Source organism: Mustela nivalis (genome assembly GCF_964662115.1).
Source record: "Mustela nivalis genome assembly, chromosome: 3".
Lineage (NCBI taxonomy): Eukaryota > Metazoa > Chordata > Mammalia > Carnivora > Mustelidae > Mustela > Mustela nivalis.
Genome location: NC_139022.1, coordinates 85520800 through 85539456, shown reverse-complemented (window position 1 = coordinate 85539456; position 18657 = coordinate 85520800). Strand labels below are relative to the sequence as shown.

General features: G+C 42.6%; 1 protein-coding gene across 1 annotated transcript in view; it reads right to left on the bottom strand.

The window, feature by feature from the left end:
- LOC309860930 (uncharacterized protein) overlaps positions 1-18657 on the bottom strand; it is a gene marked incomplete at its 3' end in the record, with an annotated part of 145723 nt that overhangs the window by 17990 nt on the left and 109076 nt on the right. Inside the window, exon 4 of the mRNA XM_082723359.1 lies at positions 3650-3747. Coding sequence (XP_082579485.1) covers positions 3650-3747 — 98 coding nt within the window. The remainder of the gene's footprint in view (positions 1-3649; positions 3748-18657) is intronic.

The window sequence follows — 18657 nt, the reverse complement described above, 5'->3', positions numbered from 1 at the left end:
AAAAGAAGTAGAAGGATCTACACAGAACAACCAAGGTTATTTTCATGTTCAACATAGAAAGGTCAGTTTACTGGAACATAACATGCAAAACTGAAAAATCTAACTGAAAAGTCTCTTAGTTTATATCAAAGTCCTGCTCCAAATTCTGTAAGTAGTATACTGCATTATTCACTTAAGCTACTGCTAGGGTTCTATGCTTTAGAATTTTGTGAACGCTGGCTTTTTAGCAGCTGATTCAAATCTCTTTAATTGTTCTATTCTTTTTTTTTTTTCTTTTGGTAATTGTGTAAGAAAGAGAGAGATACAAGTAAGTAACAAGAATTAACCAATTCTAAGGAAGAGGACTAGTGAGGATGAGGACTCAGAAGCCCAGTTAAGGTGATAAATCATCACATTTCAGTAGAATGATGAACGGAAACTTGCATAATTTACGCATTAGTAAACAAAGAAGCTATGCACTTCCACTACAATTCAGTGCAAAAAGACACCTAAGACCCCTGGAAAGTATGTTGTTAGATAGTATATATAAATATATGTATATGTATGTGCATGTGTGTATATATATAGCAAACCAGATCCTGATGCAATAAATGAGTTCAAATTTCTGTATATCCAAGATTCTTGAGGAGGTGCAGTTATATTCAGATTTCCATCAATGTTGAAAGCATTGTGCAGAAATAAAAAAGTCAGCTTTGATAATAAGCCCATTTAAATGGGAGTTCTACGGGGTACTGCGTGTATGAAGTCTTCCCTTGAAAGGCTTCCTTAAGCAGATGGTCTGCCTCCAGCTAAACTGGAGGCCAGTGATGGGCGGTGAGACGTGGGGAGGCCAAACCCCTACCAGGAGCTAGAATAGGAACTTGCTCTATCTCAAGTAAAGCCAGGGACTACAAGTGTGCTCTGACAAATTATCTCGGAGCCTCAGAGAGAATCATGTGTGAACAGTAAGGATCTCACAGGAGGAAGAGGGAAGTTAGGGCCAGGCTTGAAATTCGGAGCCCAGGCTATGGTTCAAAAAAAAAAGTTAAAATGTCTTCTGGAAATGAGTAAGTGGTCTACTCCATTTCAGCACACCAACATGTTCTGGGCTTTATTCTGGTTCCTTGGAAAGCAGGGATTGTTGCTCCCTGGTGAGCCCCTAGCTTCCAAGTGGCTTTTCTCCTGGGGCCTCTTAGGGGCATAAGCGAGGTCCAGACTGGCTGGCCTTGGCAGACAAAAGAGAGAACTCAACGAAGCTGTCTAATTCCAAGTGTGGTATGTGTATGTATGCTTCCTGAAGAGTCGGGGGCATTGTCTCAAACCTCAGCTTTGTCTATAGAACACTATCTCCCCATCTTTTTTTTTTTTAATTTGACAGACAGAGATCAAAAGTAGGCAGAGAAGCAGGCAGAGAGAGACAGGAGGAAACAGGCTCCCTGCTGAGCAGAGAGCCTGATGTGGGACTCGATCCCAGGACCCTGGGATCATGACCTGAGCCGAAGGCAGAGGCTTTAACCCACTGAGCCACCCAGGCGCCCCTCTCCCCATCTTTTTACACCATTGCCAGCTGTGGGGACCAGACACCTATATCTTAAAAAACTTCCTCCCATGATTCTGCTCTGCAGTCCTATGAGGACCATTGTATTAGACAGGAAGTTCTCAAAGGACAAAGATTTTTTTTTTCTATGAATTCAAGTAATAATTATTGAGTGTCTATAATGGGCCAGGAACTCTTAGGGGCTGGCCACATGATAGTGAGTAAAAGGGGTAACATCCTTGCCCTTATGAATTTTTTATTGGGGGAGTCAGACACTAAACAAATAATTATAGTTAATTAAATATTTACAACTGCTTTAAGAACTACAAAGGACAAACCTCTATATCCCGAGCACCTGGCCCAGCACTATATATATGTATAATAAATATTTGTCCATTGTCTGCTATGCTACACGTTATCTGCATTGGCGGTAAATGCCCAAGTACATTCTGGTAATAGATACTGGGCAAGGAAAAGACTGTCCAATAATGTGAAGGAACCCTGGTTTAAACAAAGTCCAACAGGTCTCCTTAATGCAGGATCCCTCTGGATTTAAACATGCTCATGTATCCCGTGGCTCCCTAAGATAGGTCACTGATATATCAGAGGCACATCTGCAGCAGGCCACAAGCTGAATCCGGGGACACTTTCTGAGTGTTTCTGAGTGTTTCAGGTGGAACATCAATGCTCACCTGCAGAAGGCAAACGCCCTACTTTCCCAGTGCTGGCAGCTTGGCTCTGGAGAGTCTGGGGCTGACCTGGATTTTCTCTGGTAACACAATCCTGCCCCTTGCCTGGGGAAAACTCTCTGTGCCCCCCAGATACAGAGAACAAGGGGAGCAGCCCAGCCAAAGGATGACTTCGTCGGTGAAAATGAATGGGCCTGATGCATTCAAGATATGAGGGTGCAGAAAAAGGAACTGTAATTTGAGGGCCTGGTGACTTTGCGTGGCACCACATGGGGTTCAAGGTCAGGGTAAGGGCACAGAGTCTGTGGGACACCTTTCTATCAGAGCTTTCGGCTGCCAGCGTGCTCGGCAGCAGCACCAGGAAGTAGCTGTGCCAAACGTCATGCAACGTGGCAGCAGAAGGAGATCCTAGGAATGATCCAAACTGAGAATGCAGACCCACACTTCCCATTTAGGGTTGTGTGAGACCTCCTTCTACTAAAAGACTACTTGTTGTTTATTGGAAAGTCAAATATCCCTGGGCATCCCATGTTTTTGTCTTTATTTAATACTGGCAGCCCCCAGTTTTGCCCCTAGGATGCTGGGCTTCGAATATGAGGGACTGAGGGTGCCAGGCCAGAAGAAGCCCGCTCTAGCTGTGCCGGGAGGCACTCCTCCTCCTGCTGCCCTACTTGGTCAAGGTCTGCTGTGGGGAGCAGGTCAAGACCACACTTCTCATTTCAAAAACCAGGAAAAAGAGGAGTTTTGTCAGCAATGTTCTGGGGAGTGGAACAGACCCGAAGAGTGATTCTTACCCAGGGGCAAGCTGGCAGTGTCTGGAGACAGTTCTGGTTATCACAGCTGGGGGCGAGGGCCGGAATTACTGGCATCTAGTGGGTAGAGGCCAGGATAAACATCCTACAATGCCCAGCACGGCTCTCACATCTGAGAACGACCTGGGCCAAAATGTCAGTAGTGTTCAGACACCCTGACCAGAGGAAACGTAACCACGTCCCAGAAGCAAGGCCGACCCTAAGCAGATGTACAACAAGGACACAGCTGTCATCTTTCTGGGCCTAAACTTTTTCTTTTCAACAACCCCACGTCACAGAGTCCAGTGTCCCTAGACAGCCCTTGGTTCTTTTAGTGGAAGGAAAAGAGTAACAGGCTACCATACCCCAATTTTTTTTAGCTTAGTAATGGCTTAATATGCTAACGTTTCAAAACACATTCCCGTTCAAGAGGAGGTGTGGTGGTCTTTGCCAGGGCCCTATGTCAGAGGCAATCTCCCCTTTTGTCTTACTGAAGAAACTCCTGAATTTGCCCAAAGAAGCAAGTGCCCAGTGAAAACCAATAACTACTCTCCCCCACCCCAAACATCTTTTCAGACAGAGGTGAATCAGTAAGTCTAGAGGGTGGAGGTTTGGAAGGAGACCGCTTGCCTAATAAAAGTGGGCGGACTTACCTGGCACTGAGCTTTGTTCCTTTTGTTCTTCTTCCTGGTTCATTCTGACTTGGAATGTGGATAGAACAGGTAGCAGAGGCACAGCAGCCATCTTACCACTGTGAAGACAAAAGACACACACAGAAGGTACTGGAGCAGGAGGCCATGGCACAGGGGTGGGAGCCCTGGGCAGCCTCCTCTGGCATGTGCCATTCTGCATTAGTGATTCCAGACTTCATACGTGAGAAGACAAATTATTTGGTGAAACAACGAAAGTTGGGTTCCCATTACATGAAGCCCAACTCAGTCTTTTTTTTCTTTCTTTCAAAGATTTTATCCATTTACTTGACAGACAGAGACTACAAGTAAGCAGAGAGGCAGTCAGAGAGAGGAAGAAGCATGCTTCCCGCCGAGCAGAGAGCCCAACACGGGGCTCAATCCCAGGACCCCGGGATCACGACCTGAGCCGAAGGCAGAGGCTTTAACCCACTGAGCCACCCAGGCGCCCCAGCCCAACTCAGTCTTGACTGGCACAAAGGCCTGAAGGCGAAAATGTCTAAGGCAAGCGTGGAAACTAATGGTGAAATACCAGAGCCTTGGCACTCCTGAGGAGTGAGGGAGTCTTTTAGGCACAGGGAATGTCCCCCCTCCCTCCTCACATGATCTAGGTTTTTCTGCACATATGGAGCTGCCCTAGTTCCAACCCAAGGAATTGATTAGATAAGCACTTGGCTGACTAAAAATGGTGTCAGTCAATGCCACAAACAGTGGATAAAATTCCAAGGAGACAAATGATGACAGGAAGGGCACTTGGGAGTGCCCCAGGAGGCCCAGTGCAAAGAATAATTGAACATCCTTCACTGGGATCGTGTCTCTTCAAACATAGAACCAGAAGATGCTTTTGATTATCTTGACTTGAACGAATATGGCCAACAAGGCTCGGAAGAGAGGTGGTCCTGGATCCTCCTTAAAACTGACACAGTGTGTTTACTGTCTTTTCATTTCTACTCCAGGGGGAGATGATGATCAAGAAAAGGCCATCCTTAATATATGGCGTGTTTATAAAAAGAATAGGAGCAATTACTCCTACCTTGGGTAGAACTTGCCAGGCTATTGAATGTAATGGGAATGGAGCCTGTGATGAGGTCTTATGTCATCCTTACATTATAGACAATGAAAGAAATGGCCCCTCCCCACCAGTGCACACCCACCTTCTTTGTCAGTGTGCCCCAAACAGGACTAGGCTGGGCCAGTGAGAGCCCACTCTCACTGGCCCAGCCTGGTACTTGTGGTGGGGTCGTCTTCCCAGTGAGCGAAAGAGCCCTGAAGCAGGTCCTTTTCAAGGCATGACCTTGGCCACTCATCTCTCTGTGCTTTAAGTTTCCTCATCTGCATAAATGGTGTCAGTCATAAGGCCCACCTCCCCGGTTTCCTGTGAAGACTGATAGGAATCATCTCGAAAAGGGCTGGCCATATACTGAGCACTCAGTGAGTGTTAGCAGGCATTATATTCGTATTAGCTCTATTTGAGCTCCATGCTGTGGCAGAGAGGTGAGAGGGTTTCTTCCTCTGCTGAGGAGAGGGTTTCTTCCTCTGCTGAGGAAGACAGATGGCTCGTCTCCTCCTGAGGGCAGCATGGAGAAATGGACATTGTGTGCTTGTTTAATTGTCTGATTGAGTAATCTAGGGAGAACCCGACAACCATCCATCCTGACTCACAAAGAGCAAGAGAGTCTCATCTAACAACATTGAAGCAGTTACTTCCTTGGAGGGCGGGAGAGGGTGCTGCTCTGTCCTGTCAGGTTTGGGATGCCTACTGCCCCCCCCCTTTAGGCCGTCTGAGCCTGGCTAGAACTGAGTCCCAGAGAGGGCCCTGAGGGCTTGGAGTCACATGGGAGGCTAGCAGCGGCTGGGGGTGGTGGGGGAGGGGGCAGAGGGTGCAATCATGAGGAAAGCTGGCGGAAAGGAGAGGGGAGGATAGGAGGTTTCTTGGCACCCCGGGTGTTCGGGTCTCCCTCCAATGCAGTCAGTCTGCACAAGTATTAGTCCTCAGGTTGCTCCTGCCAAATAGGACATACATGTTTAAACTGGAGGACCCAGTGCATGTCAGCCATTAACAGGACTCCCAACAAAGTGACAGGGACACAATATGCCCTTGTTTGGAGCCCTCCCTGAATCGTGCCTTTGTGTAACACAGTCTGTGCAAACTGTCTCTGGGCTGGAGGCCACTGGAGCCGGGCAGCGCCTCACCTCAGGCTTTATCTAAAAGCCTTACTTGAGAAACACAACAGCCCAAGTTTACCTGTCGGGGTATGTGTGCTTATGTGTGTGTGTGTGTGTGTATGTACGTGCATATTGAGGGGGAAGTGTTGTGGGTAGATGCACCAAAATGCAGCTCACACGTGAAATTCTCACTGCACAATCTATGGGAAATGAAGACAGGACACAAAACGCAGCATTAGAAATCACACGGGGAGGGTGATTTAACCAGATACTGCCACCCGGTTACAGACCGTGCATTGTGTGTGGGCAAGACATCTGTCCTACTGGCAAACACTTGGTTAAACAGTAAACAGCTTCCAGGACATTCGCTCTCCCCAGAGGAATAAAGGCTGCTCCCGAATGCTGGCCTGCCTGGCTGCTTGCTCGCCTCTCTCCAAGGCTCCTCAAGCAGTCTATAAACATGCGCTCATTGTGGAAGCAAGCCCACTGCGCCCTGGAAGGGCAAGGAATGCTGGGAAGGAACCAACAAGGGCCCTGTCATACTCCCTGGTCACAATGACCCCAGGTCCCTTCACAAACCTGAAATATTTCAGCGGGATTCCAGTACCTCCTTCAGTATAAAATAACCTCCAAGTTCAACAGCCATGGGCACAGCTGATACCCTCTTTCAAGTTCCTTTGCTAAATTCTGCTCCCTGCACAATTCCACAAGACAGTCTACATCATCTTTTCTGTCTCTTAAAGTTCACACCTTTATGAAAACTTACAGGCCATTTCAAAATATTTTGACAACTAATTTAAAAGGAAAGCCATAAATAGAACAATATAGTCGTCCATCATTAGGACACTTGTTTAAGCATCATCTTACCATGAAATCCCATGCAGTTGCTTCAAGAATAATGTGAGGCTACAGACAGGATGTGAACTGATCTCTGCAGGAGGGTGAAAGCTGGTGTCCCAAAAGATATGCCCATGTCCTCAGGCCCAGAATCTGTGAATGGGAACTTACTTGGGAAAAGGACTTTATAGATGTCATTAAGTTAGGATCTAAAATGAGATCGTCTAGATGATCTGGGTGGGCCCTCTATCTAATGACAGTTTCTTTCTAAAAGATAGATGAAGACACGCAGAGAGAAGGCCAGGAAGCTATATGAAGGAGGAGGCAGAGACTGGGATGATGTAGCTGTCAGTTAAGGAACATCTGGCTGCATGAGAGGCTGCAAGAAGCAAAGAAGAGCTTCTACCCTGGATCCTCTGGAGGGCCTCCCACGTGGCCCACACCTTGATTTTACACCTCTGCCTTCCAGAGTTGGGAGAGAAGACATTTCTGTTGTTTTAAGTCACCTAGTCTGTGGTGATTTGTTATGGCAGTCCGAGGAAATAACTACAAACTCTAAAGGAGATTTAAGACTAGAAAACCAAAACCCAAAAACAACGCCAAAGACAGTATACACAGTTTATAGTGTAGTGTATCCACAGTGAGTGACATTAAAAAAAGTATATGTTTGCATATGCATAGACTATGACTTAGGAATATAAGAGATACTAGTAACAGGGCTGCCTCTGGCGAGAGAGTTTCTTGTGTTCTGCTGTAAATGGTATCTCCTGAAGTTTGGCACTTGGATAGGCAGAATAATGGAACCCCCACATCCTAATCCCTGGAGCTGGTAAGTATGTATGTTAAATAGCAAGAGGAAATTAAGTTTGCAGAAGGGACAAAGGTTGCTGAACAATTGAATTTGGATAGAAAGATTATCCTGGACTGTCTGAGAAGACCAGGAATCAAAGGGTCTTCAAAAGTGGAAAAGGAGTGGCAATAAAAACAAATGAAGTGCTGATCCGCTCTACAACATGGATGAATCTAGAACACATCATGCTAAGTGAAAGCAGCATCACCAACGACCATATTTTGTATTTCTATGTGTACAAAAAGTCCAGAATAGGCAAATCTGGAGAGACAGAAACTCTATGAGTGGTTTCCAGGAGCTTGGGAGAATGAGGGATTGGAAGGTAGTTGAAGGCTACGGGATACAGGGTTTCTTCTGGGGGTGATGAAATTGTTCTAGAACTGTCATCGAGGATACACAACTCTATGAATACACTAAAAGCCACTGAGTTATACATTTAAAGGGTGAATTGTTTGCTATGTGATATATAAACTCAACAAAGTTTGACTCTCAATAAAGCCGAAAACTCTCACCAAAGCTGAAAACAGTGGAAAGGAGAAACAGAAAGGGAGCCAGAGTCAGATTAGGAGATGTGACCCACGAAGTTGGCCATGAAGATGGTAAAGGGCCATGAACCAAGGAATGGAGGCCACTTCTAAAAATGGGCAAAGGCAAGTCTACAAAAAGAACTTCTTGTATTTAGGTCAGCGAGACCTGGTTCAGACTTCCAAACTCCATAACTTTAAGAGAACAAATGTGTGTTGTTTTAAGCCACCAAGTTTGGGGTAATTTGTTATAGCAGCAATAGAGGACTATTCTAAGCACTTCTTATACCCTTTATCCCTTTTGAATTTTGGGCTGTATACATGTATTACCTATTCAAAATTTAAATAAAAACAAAGCAAAAAAACTTCTTCAGGACAATGCCTGGAGCCATCTGGGAAAAAAAATTACATATCTGTAACATTCCTCTTCAGAGAAATATAATACAATCCACAAATGTGAGCCATATATGGAATTTTTTTTCATATATGGAATTTTAAAATTTTAATAAACAAACATATAATGTATTATTTGTTTCAGGGGTACAGATCTGTGAATCATCAGTCTTACACAATTCACAGAACTCACCATAGCACACACCCTCCCCAATAGTAACATTTAAAAGAGGAAAAGCAAACACATTTAATTAATTTTAGTAATATTATTTAGCAATAGATAGTATTATTTCCACGTGTAAACAATAAAAAATTATTGGAGATATTTTCATTTTTCTCTCATACTAAGTCTTTGAAATCTGGTGTATATTTTAAAATTATAGCATGTTTTGGGGTGCCTGGTGGTTCAGTTGGTTAAACATCCAGCTCTTGAATTTGGCTCAGGTCACGATCTCAGGATTGGGAGACAGAGCCCTCCACGCTGGACGTGGAGCCTGCTTAAGATTCTCTCTCCCTGGCACGCCTGGGTGGCTCAGTGAGTTAAAGCCTCTGCCTTCAGCTCAGGTCATGATCCCAGGGTCCTGGGATCGAGCCCCGCATCAGGCTCTCTGCTCAGCGGGGAGCCTGCTTCCCCCTCTCTCTCTGCCTGCCTCTCTGCCTCCTTGTGATCTCTCTCTCTCTGTTAAATGGATAAATAAAATCTTCAAAAAAAAAAAAATAAGATTCTCTCTCCCTCTTCCTCTGCCCCTCCCCACCTCTCTCTCCCTCCCTCTTTTTTTTTTTTTTTTAAAGATTTTATTTATTTATTTGACAGAGAGAAATCACAAGTACACCGAGAGGCAGGCAGAGAGAGAGAGAAGGAAGCAGGCTCCCCGCTGAGCAGAGAGCCCGACGCGGGACCCGATCCCAGGACCCTGAGATCACGACCCGAGCCGAAGGCAGCGGCCTAACCCACTGAGCCACCCAGGCGCCCCTCTCTCCCTCCCTCTTAAAAAAAAAAAAATTATAGCTCATTTTCACTCAGATCAGCCATGTTTCTGTCTAATGGCTACTGGGTTGGATACGGATCTATAAAATCCAATAGAAGTGAGGAGTAAGGGTTTTTTTAATTATTTAATTTCTGGTTAGTTAACACAGTATCATACTAGTTTCAGGGGTACAATATAGAGATTCAGCACTTCCATACATCACCTAGTGCTCATCACAAGTGCCCTTTTAATCTCCATCACCTATTTCACCCATCTCCCACCCACCTCCCTTCTAGTAACCATCAGTTTGTTCTCTATAGTTGAAAGTTTGTTTCTTGGTTAGCCTCTTTTCCCTGCCCCCGCCCCATTGCTCATTTGTTTATTCCTTAGATTCCACATATGAGTGAAATCATATGGTATTTGCCTTTCTCTGATTTTCTCACTTAGAATAATACTTTCTAGTCTATCCATGTTGTTGCAAATGGCAAGATTTCATTCTTTTTTGTGACTGAGTAATATTCCATGTTACACACACACACACACACACACACACACACACACACACACACACTATATCTTCTTTATCCATTCATCTATAGATAGAACTTGGGCTGTTTCCATAATTTTGTTATTGTGGATAATGTTGCTATGAACATCAAAGCTCATGTATCCCTCTAAATTAGTGTTTTTGTATTCTCTGGGTAAATACCTAGTAGTGTGACTCCTGGGTCATATGGTAGCTCTATTTTTAACTTTGTGAGGACCCTCCACACTGTTTTCCACAGTAGCTGCACCAGGTTGCATTCCTGCCAAAAGCACAAAAGGGTTGCCCTTTAGGAGTAGGTTTTTTACCCTTTAAGTATCCATACATAAGGATGTAGCTACAAAAACATTTACAGAAGCATTGCTCAAGGAGTTAAAAAAAAAAAATGAGAACACGACAGCTTCAAATGTAGTGTAAGTATACTGTGGTATGGATATTAAAAAGAATGAGTTGAAGCTGTATGGATTGACATAGAGTATTGACCATAATATTGTATATTGTTAAATGAGACCAACCAAGTTAAGAGTGCTTTTTTGGTAAAATTTGTTAGGAAAACTAATTAATGTACAGACATATACGGAATTACTCATACTCTATTATTAATATTTTACTTCATGCTTTGTGAAGCAGTATGAAGATATCACAAATAGGATTGTTAGCTTTCTCCTTGCACACATCATTTTGTTGTATATTGCTTCATAGCTTTAAAAAAATCAAGAGATAGATCATCCCAAGAATAAGTCGCAACTTTAGGACCTACCCCAATGGTTATAGCATTGCCAAAGCATCAGCAACCACATCAAAGACCTCTCTCTCCACCAATAACCTTATTTAAGACTTACTTTCCTTTCACCAGTCACCTTTTTCTAACTAGATGGAACATCTCCAAAAATCCTCTATGAAACACTATTTCTTAATATGTACATTACATTACCATGCCTATATTGTTGACCAATCTGCAGTAGAAATCAGTATCCAAAAAAAAAAAAAAAGAAAAGAAAATTGGTTTATAAAAATTAAGATTTAAGAAGAAAGAGGTAAGTGCTATGAAGTAAATAAAGTAATGATTGGTGTGGAAGTGTAAAAAAAAAAAAAAAAAAAGAAAAGAAAAAGAAACCAGTATCCATTCCACCATTCAGAAAAAGAGCTTTCATTTTTCTAAGCTCACACATCCTCAAACCCATCTGATATTCAGACAACAGAGGTATTTTTTAAAAGATACAATTTGCAGGAAAAAAATACAGGAGTGGGAGCCACCATGGAGTGCATAATAAATAGAAATCAAGAGGTGCCATGCATGGATTAAGGGAAAATGCTGGAAGGTTTCTAACATTTCAGATACTAGGGTGTTCTCCACATTTAGCATCGGTCTGTATAATTTGTCAGATGGGGCCTCCAGTTCAGTGCTGGTCCATCGCCCCTACAGTAGCAGCATGCCACAGGCAACCCTGGTCCCACAGCAGCCCACCAGGTCCAAGAAACGAGACCCTTGTCACTTGGGTAATCCAAACATAAGCTTAATCCTACAGCATACTGCCCACAGGAGCTGGGCCACCACCTGTGGCCCTGAGAGTCTGTCACTCAAAAAGCCCAGTCAGGAAGTGGAATAAATGTGTTCCTTCGTTTGGCCTGTGTGACCTAGTCCCTCAGAGTATTCTTCCAGGCAAGGGATAACCTGGCAGAGAGTTTGGCCAAGCGCCAAAAGGTTGTCATAACATTTATGCTCTATATCCTCTTTTTCCTATGGTAGGTAACATTCAAAATGTTAAGATCGACCTTCTTTGGCATCCCTCCTTCTCCTGCATTTTAAATATTTGCATGAGTGAACATGGTGGGGGTAGTGGGCAGGGGATCCCTTTGGAGCAAGCACTCAGAAGTGGTTGCTGGATTCCATTCCTCTTCCTCCCCTTGGCCTTACAGACTAATTACAAAATGGCAGAGGGGAGGTAAGAGATCCATTCACTTACATTCACCAGGGGCCCAGGACATCCCAGGCACTGGAACGAAGAGATCATGATGTTGGTTGAAACCCAGATTTTGTTGTTCTTAATCTATTTGGAATATTTTAAATCACTTGACTAACTGAACACAGTCAAGAAGAGAAAAATAACCCTAATAAACTAAAAATGAGAATACTTCAGAAATTCATTTACTTTAATACTGTTCTAAAAATAATTTGAAAGTAAAAACTCTGCATGGAAACAGGAAGCAAATATTTATAGAACAATGGAGCTGATAGTCAGCTGTTTATGAATTTATGAATTTTTTAACAGCTTTTTCAACTATAAATTGTATAAAATAATCTTAACTTAGAAGCAGTATTTTTCCTTACTCATTTCATGGAATTATTTTACTCCAATTTTGTATCTCCACCTTTACCATCACTGAATTTATCATCACTTAAGCCAATTCTGATGATCTTATACAGTTTCTAAAAAATACCATTTTCAATTCTGTCCAAATTGAGACAAATGTGTATAATGCTGACACAGGAAATTTTATCCCAAGCCACAGGTGAAGAGAATAGTCCCTCCCCCACCAACACATTTATTCTGTGGGTATATAACTACAACTTACTGTCTCACTTTTTTTTTTTTTAAGATTTTATTTATTTATTTGACAGAGAGAGAGAGAGAGAGACAGATCACAAGTAGGCAGAGAGGCAGGCAGAGAGAGAGGGGGAAGCAGGCTTCCTGCAAAGCAGAGAGCCCGATGTGGGGCTCGATCATAGGACCCTGAGACCATGACATGAGCTGAAGGCAGAGGTTCAACGCACTGACCCACCCAGGCACCCCATCTCACATTTTAAACTGATGTATAAAATACCTATTTTCAATGATCTAGAGCACTCACCTGTGAAGTCCTATATCCAGAATGACTAAAACTTCTCAAAATTTTTTCACTTCTCTCTCACAGATCTTAGCACACGACCTTTAAAACCATCTCCAAACAAGCAAGCACTGAATTTGTTTCAGGTTATCTTCCTTACACAAACAGTACTTAGTTGTGCAAAATAAATTACCCCACTATAGAAGATACTCAAATATGAGGCTAGCCCCTATTTCCGGCAGGATAATTATAGGGAAAAATGCTTTTTATGCTCAGGCACATACAGTACAGAACTTCAGACTGTATTTGGCATGCAGGATATGTAACTGATTTGCACTGTTCTTAAAGCTAAAACACCACCTTCACAGAACATATGTTAGTAGATTTTATGTTCCAGAGATGGCTCTATGAGTATATCCCATTCCACTTACTCTTAGGATGGGATAGTGATACCACTCCATAGAGAAGTGTGGGGGGTATATTCTCTTGAGTTGAGGTGGGCCTGTGACTGGAGGAAATGACACTAGATGATTTCTAAGGCTTAGTCATCACAGCCATGGAACCTCAACCTGGACTATGTGATGACCTTTGCCCTTAGAAGCCAGCCATTGTACTGTATATGAGGAAACCAGTCAACCAAGGAAAGGGCACATGTGGGTGTTCTGAGTGACAGCCTCACCTGGAGTCCCACCACAAACAGCCAGCATCAACACTAGCTGAGGCTCAGTAGAACACAGATGAAGGGACTGCATTGAGGCCCGCCCAAATCGCAGATCCAGATGTGTTAACAAAATAAATGACATCGCTGCTCAGAGCCTCGAGGTTTTGAAGTGGTTTGTTAGGCAGCAAAAGACGATCAGCACAATGCAGGTTTTTCACAGCCAGTAATATATACACACACAAAAAAATTATAAACTAAAATGAAAGAACTTTTACTTATTTCTGTCAATGCTCATCCTGTTTAAAGGTGAAACCATTGAGATTTTTGTAAATTTTTGCTGTTACGTAATTAACATATGACTTCTCTCAGTTTGTGTTTTCTGCAAATGGTGCACATTTAGAAAGCATGTTAGGCACTCAGACTTTGTTAGCAGAAGTACAAATTGGGACCTGCTTCCTGGAAGACAATTTATACCAACCCAGCCCCCAAAAAAGAGGACAAGGTTTTTTTAAAAATGTGCATTTCTGTGTTCCAGAAATTCCACTACAGGAATTTATCTTGAGGAAATGATAATGGATATACGCTAAGAATAGATGCATACATGTTTACATTGTTTATGTTAAAATATTAAACACAATCTAAATATCAACACAGCATTGGTGGTAAGTTCTAGAATATTATTTGGCTTTAAAAGATCCAGAGGATGGAGATTTACTGACATGGAAAGAGCTGAAATATATCATTATCGGAAAAAACAAAACTTTAAAAAAGTATATAATTCCATTTTCACTATACTAAATATACATGTGTATAAACATTCACAGACCTGGAAGTATATATACCAAGGTTCTAAGAGGGATTAACTAAAACTAGTAGGATTATGGATTTTGTCACTTCCTTCCTTCCTTCCTTCCTTTCCTTCTCTTTCCCTCCCCTCCTTCTCCAGCTCTTCTTCTTCTTCTTCTTCTTCTTCTTCTTCTTCTTCTTCTTCTTCTTCTCCTTCTTTTTTTTTTTTTTTTGCATATCTTTTTCACTTAAAGCTACATTGCTTTTATAATAAAAAGAACATTGAAGTAACTTGAAAAATTTTTTTACAACTATTAGGGTTCTCCAGAAAAAAAGAACCAATACAAAGAACCAACAGGACATGTGTGTCTGTGAAGAGATGTATTTTAAAGAACTGGCTCATGGATTATGGACTACATCCCAAGACCTACAGGGTGACTGGTTAAGCTGGAGACCAGGAGAGCCGATGTTGTAGTGCTGAAGCCATGAGAAGTGGAAGAACCAATGGCAGGGATTTGGCCCAAAGGCTGGTTTGCTTGAGGCTTAAGAAAAGCAGATGTTTCAGTTCCAGTCAGAAGGCAGGAAAAATCTGATATCCCAGCTGGAAAGCAGCGGGGCAGGAGAAATTCTTCCTCACTGAGAAGAAGGCAGCTTTTTGTTCTCTTCAGGTCCTCGAATGGCTGGATATAGCCCATTCGTGTTAAGGAGGGCAATCAGATTAACTCAGTCTGCAAAGTCACATGCTAAACTCATCCAGAAACACTCACAGCCACGCCCACAATACTGCTTCACCAAATACCCAGGCACCCCCATGGCCCAGTCAAGCTGACACATAAAATGGGCCATCCCAGGAAAAAAAAAAAAAGTTCTATGGAAATCTCAGTTGAAATCAAGAAAGATTGAGAATTTAGTCTTTCCTTAGCCTCTTAATTAAATCTTTTGTCAAAAAGTTTTAGAACATTCTTGCTTTAGAACATTCTTTTACTTGATGGGCATTTTGGTCTTTATGTGTTGGAGAGAAGTAAAAGCATGTGAAATCTACTTTTCCCCAATTTCTTATTTTATCTATAATTCACATGCTGGGGGATGGTACTCAAAGATACCAAGACGGTGCCTCACTGGCCCACACTCTAGGAGTGGACTCCTTCCTGTCTGTGTGCTCCTGTATCCCTGGGTGGTGACATCCATCATGGTGCTCTGTCTTCCCATGCTGATTCATATGCATGGGTCTCATGCATGCAGAGCCCCAAAATTGCACTCCCTGTGTTGAATGGGACCACAGGCTGTTTCATCCAAGCCACAGATGAAAACGTTCAACTGGGCAGGGCGGAGTATCGAGAGACGCAGCTCATCACCAAATACTCGCCTCCACTTTACAACCATTCCTTTAATGAACTGCCTTTGAGCAAGATTCTCCAGTGGGTTCATCTACTTTACTGCAAAGCTTTAAGATGTATAATTGCGAACTGTCATCATGGCCAGACTACTACTGACTTGCACCACCAACCCGCCCAGCGTTTTTCAAACTGCAGGTCACAACTGATACCGGTTGGGAAATCCACTGAGTGGGCTGTCTGTGCTTAAAAGTTCAACAGAAGTTATCAGAGGGCCTCTCCTATTAATGTTAAGTATTACTGCAGGAAACTTCTGCCTCAGATATATATAGGTATGTGTGTAATCTGAGTCACAGTGTAAATGTCCTTCTTATGATGTTTGCGATCAAAAACATTTCAGTGCCACTGAACTAGGCCTTATTTTTCCACAGTTGACAGATGTCTTGCTAAAATTAAGATAAAACCAGGGTTGACTTCTTGGGTGTGAGACCTGTTCAGTAGATCATTTTGTTGAGCTCGGCTGTCACCATCGGAAGAGTCCTAGCTGTTGACTGGTGTGAGCAGAGATGTACCAAACAGGAGGGAGCCCACACGGCTCTGGTCCAGCAGCAACGGTGCGGGCACCTCGAGCACCCAGCTGCAGACCAGGTCGCCCGGCACACAGGACCAGCCTTAGGACAGTCTGGGTCACCACAGAGTCCTGAAGGCTTGGCTGGGGCACAACCAAGATGTAGATCTGCGGCAGCAGCAGCAAAGAGGTGGTTGCGAGCCCAGGACAAACGGGGATGCAAGGTCCACTTGCCTATTGGTCAGAGCCTGACCTGGCTGCAGGGAACAGGCACAGTGGTGTTGGAGGCAGTAAACTGTGGCAGTTTATTATTACAGAACCAAAGCGTGTGCAGGGACATCGAAATAAAGCCTATCGGGGGTTCTGAGAATTCTTCAAAGAGCCTAGAATCTCCAGCTTTGAACAATGCTGCCATATTGCAAATGAAATATCCACAGGCTTATAAACGGATATTAATGGAAATACTGTAGCACTGAATTAAAAAATAAATGAAAACTTTTTTCATATGAAGCTTGAGATGACATGATTAATGACAAAAACAGTTTTAAAATTCAAATTTCACTGTAACTGAATAGATGGCAATAGAAGGCATAAACATGTTTTGATTTACATGCACATCATGAAGTCACTTGTAGTTTCTTGTACACCCTCTGTAAGTTTATAAAAATTGTCAGAGGAAACATTAAAGGGCCATTGCATAAATTCACATGTAAAATTAAATTCAGACAGACTCAAAACTGATTTTTATGAAAAATCACATCTTCTTAGAACAATTGTTCCACAGGAATCAGTTCTAGATGTACTAAAAACTTTTGTATAATTTTGCTAGCAGAAATTTATCCTAATGTTGTCATGGTTTATGAAATACTCATAATTCCAATAATGGCTACATCAGATTTTTCTCAAAATTACAAATTACAGAAAAATATTTTCAATCTTGAGTTTAAGAATGACCAATGACCACTGTCACTTTAAATATTGCTGTTAAAATATACATATTTGGGGGCCCCTGGGTGGCTCAGTAATTTCTTGGCTCGGGTCATGATCTCAGGGTCCTGGGATCTAGCCCCATGTGGGGCTCCCTGCTCACCAGGCAGTCTGCTTCTCCCTCTCCCTCTGCCTCCTTCTCCCTGCTCATTTTCTCTCTCACACAAATAAATAAAATCTTTAAAATATATATGTAGGGGCGCCTGGGTGGCTCAGTGGGTTAAGCCGCTGCCTTTGGCTCAGGTCATGATCCCAGGGTCCTGGGATTGAGCCCCGCATCGGGCTCTCTGCTCAGTCGGGAGCCTGCTTCCTTCTCTCTCTCTCTCTGCCTGCTTGTGATCTCTCTCTGTCAAATAAATAAATAAATCTTAAAAAAAGAAAAGAAAAGAAAATATATATGTAAATATTTCAGTATTGCTCAAAGTTTAAGATTAATGATCTAATAAAGGAATTTGGAGAAGGGGGCCAATAAATTATTTTTGAACAATTAAGATCACATCTATTTATTTACAGTATTGTTTAAAATGACAGCATCAGAAATATTTTTTGTAATTTATAAGGTTGTGTTATTACTCCATTATTATTCATATTATGTTTTATAACAAAATATTTTTTTAAAAAAACTTTATGTTTTAGTACACTTAGGGTACTTTTTTTGCCCAAGATTTATTTATTTATTTTAAAGAAGGAGAGAGAGAGAGCTCCGGACAGAGCCCAACGCAGGGTTCAATCTCATCACCCTGAGATCACAGCCTGAACCAAGAGTCGGTCACCCAAAAAATTACACCATTCAGGCAACCCAGCACTTTCTCATTTTTGAACATAGACCCTGCATTTTCGTTTTGCACTGACACCTGCATATTTTATGTAACTGGCCTTGAATACAACATTGCTTTCAGGTCAACAGATGTATATGGAGTTGTTGATTATATGCACTAATAAAAGGATGGATCAAGATGAAAAAAGAGATATACCTTCAATGAATTGAATTCTAGGATTCTGAGTCACATATCATTCATCTGTGGTACAATGTAAGTGTCATATAAAGAACAACAGAAGTATTATGAGAGTATAATCGAAGGAGATTGAATTAATCCTTTTATTTATGACCCTCTAGGATTGTCAGACTGACACCCTTCCACTCAAGGTCATCGGAAGTTTTCAAAGGAAGTCTTTCCCTCTAATTTAGGCATCCTCTCAGGTCTGTCTTCTTCTCTTAATTTGGGCCATAATCAACACCTGTACTAGCAGAACCGGGTCACCGCTGCCTCAGCCACCACCACTGACTGAAGAGCCCGCTTCAGTGGCCACTTACTCTGACCTTTAAACCACTCAGAGGCGTAGCTCAATGGCACCTTGTCACAGTCCGTACCACAGCCTTCCAACCTCGTGTCGCAGGATTTTCTGTGGCTGGTGAAACAGGAGACATCATAGGACCCACCTGGCATCCCCGTATGGACAACCCAAAAAAGTACAGGTGAGTTAACATCCCTTGGGATGAATTTCTCTTTCCATCTGCAGAATG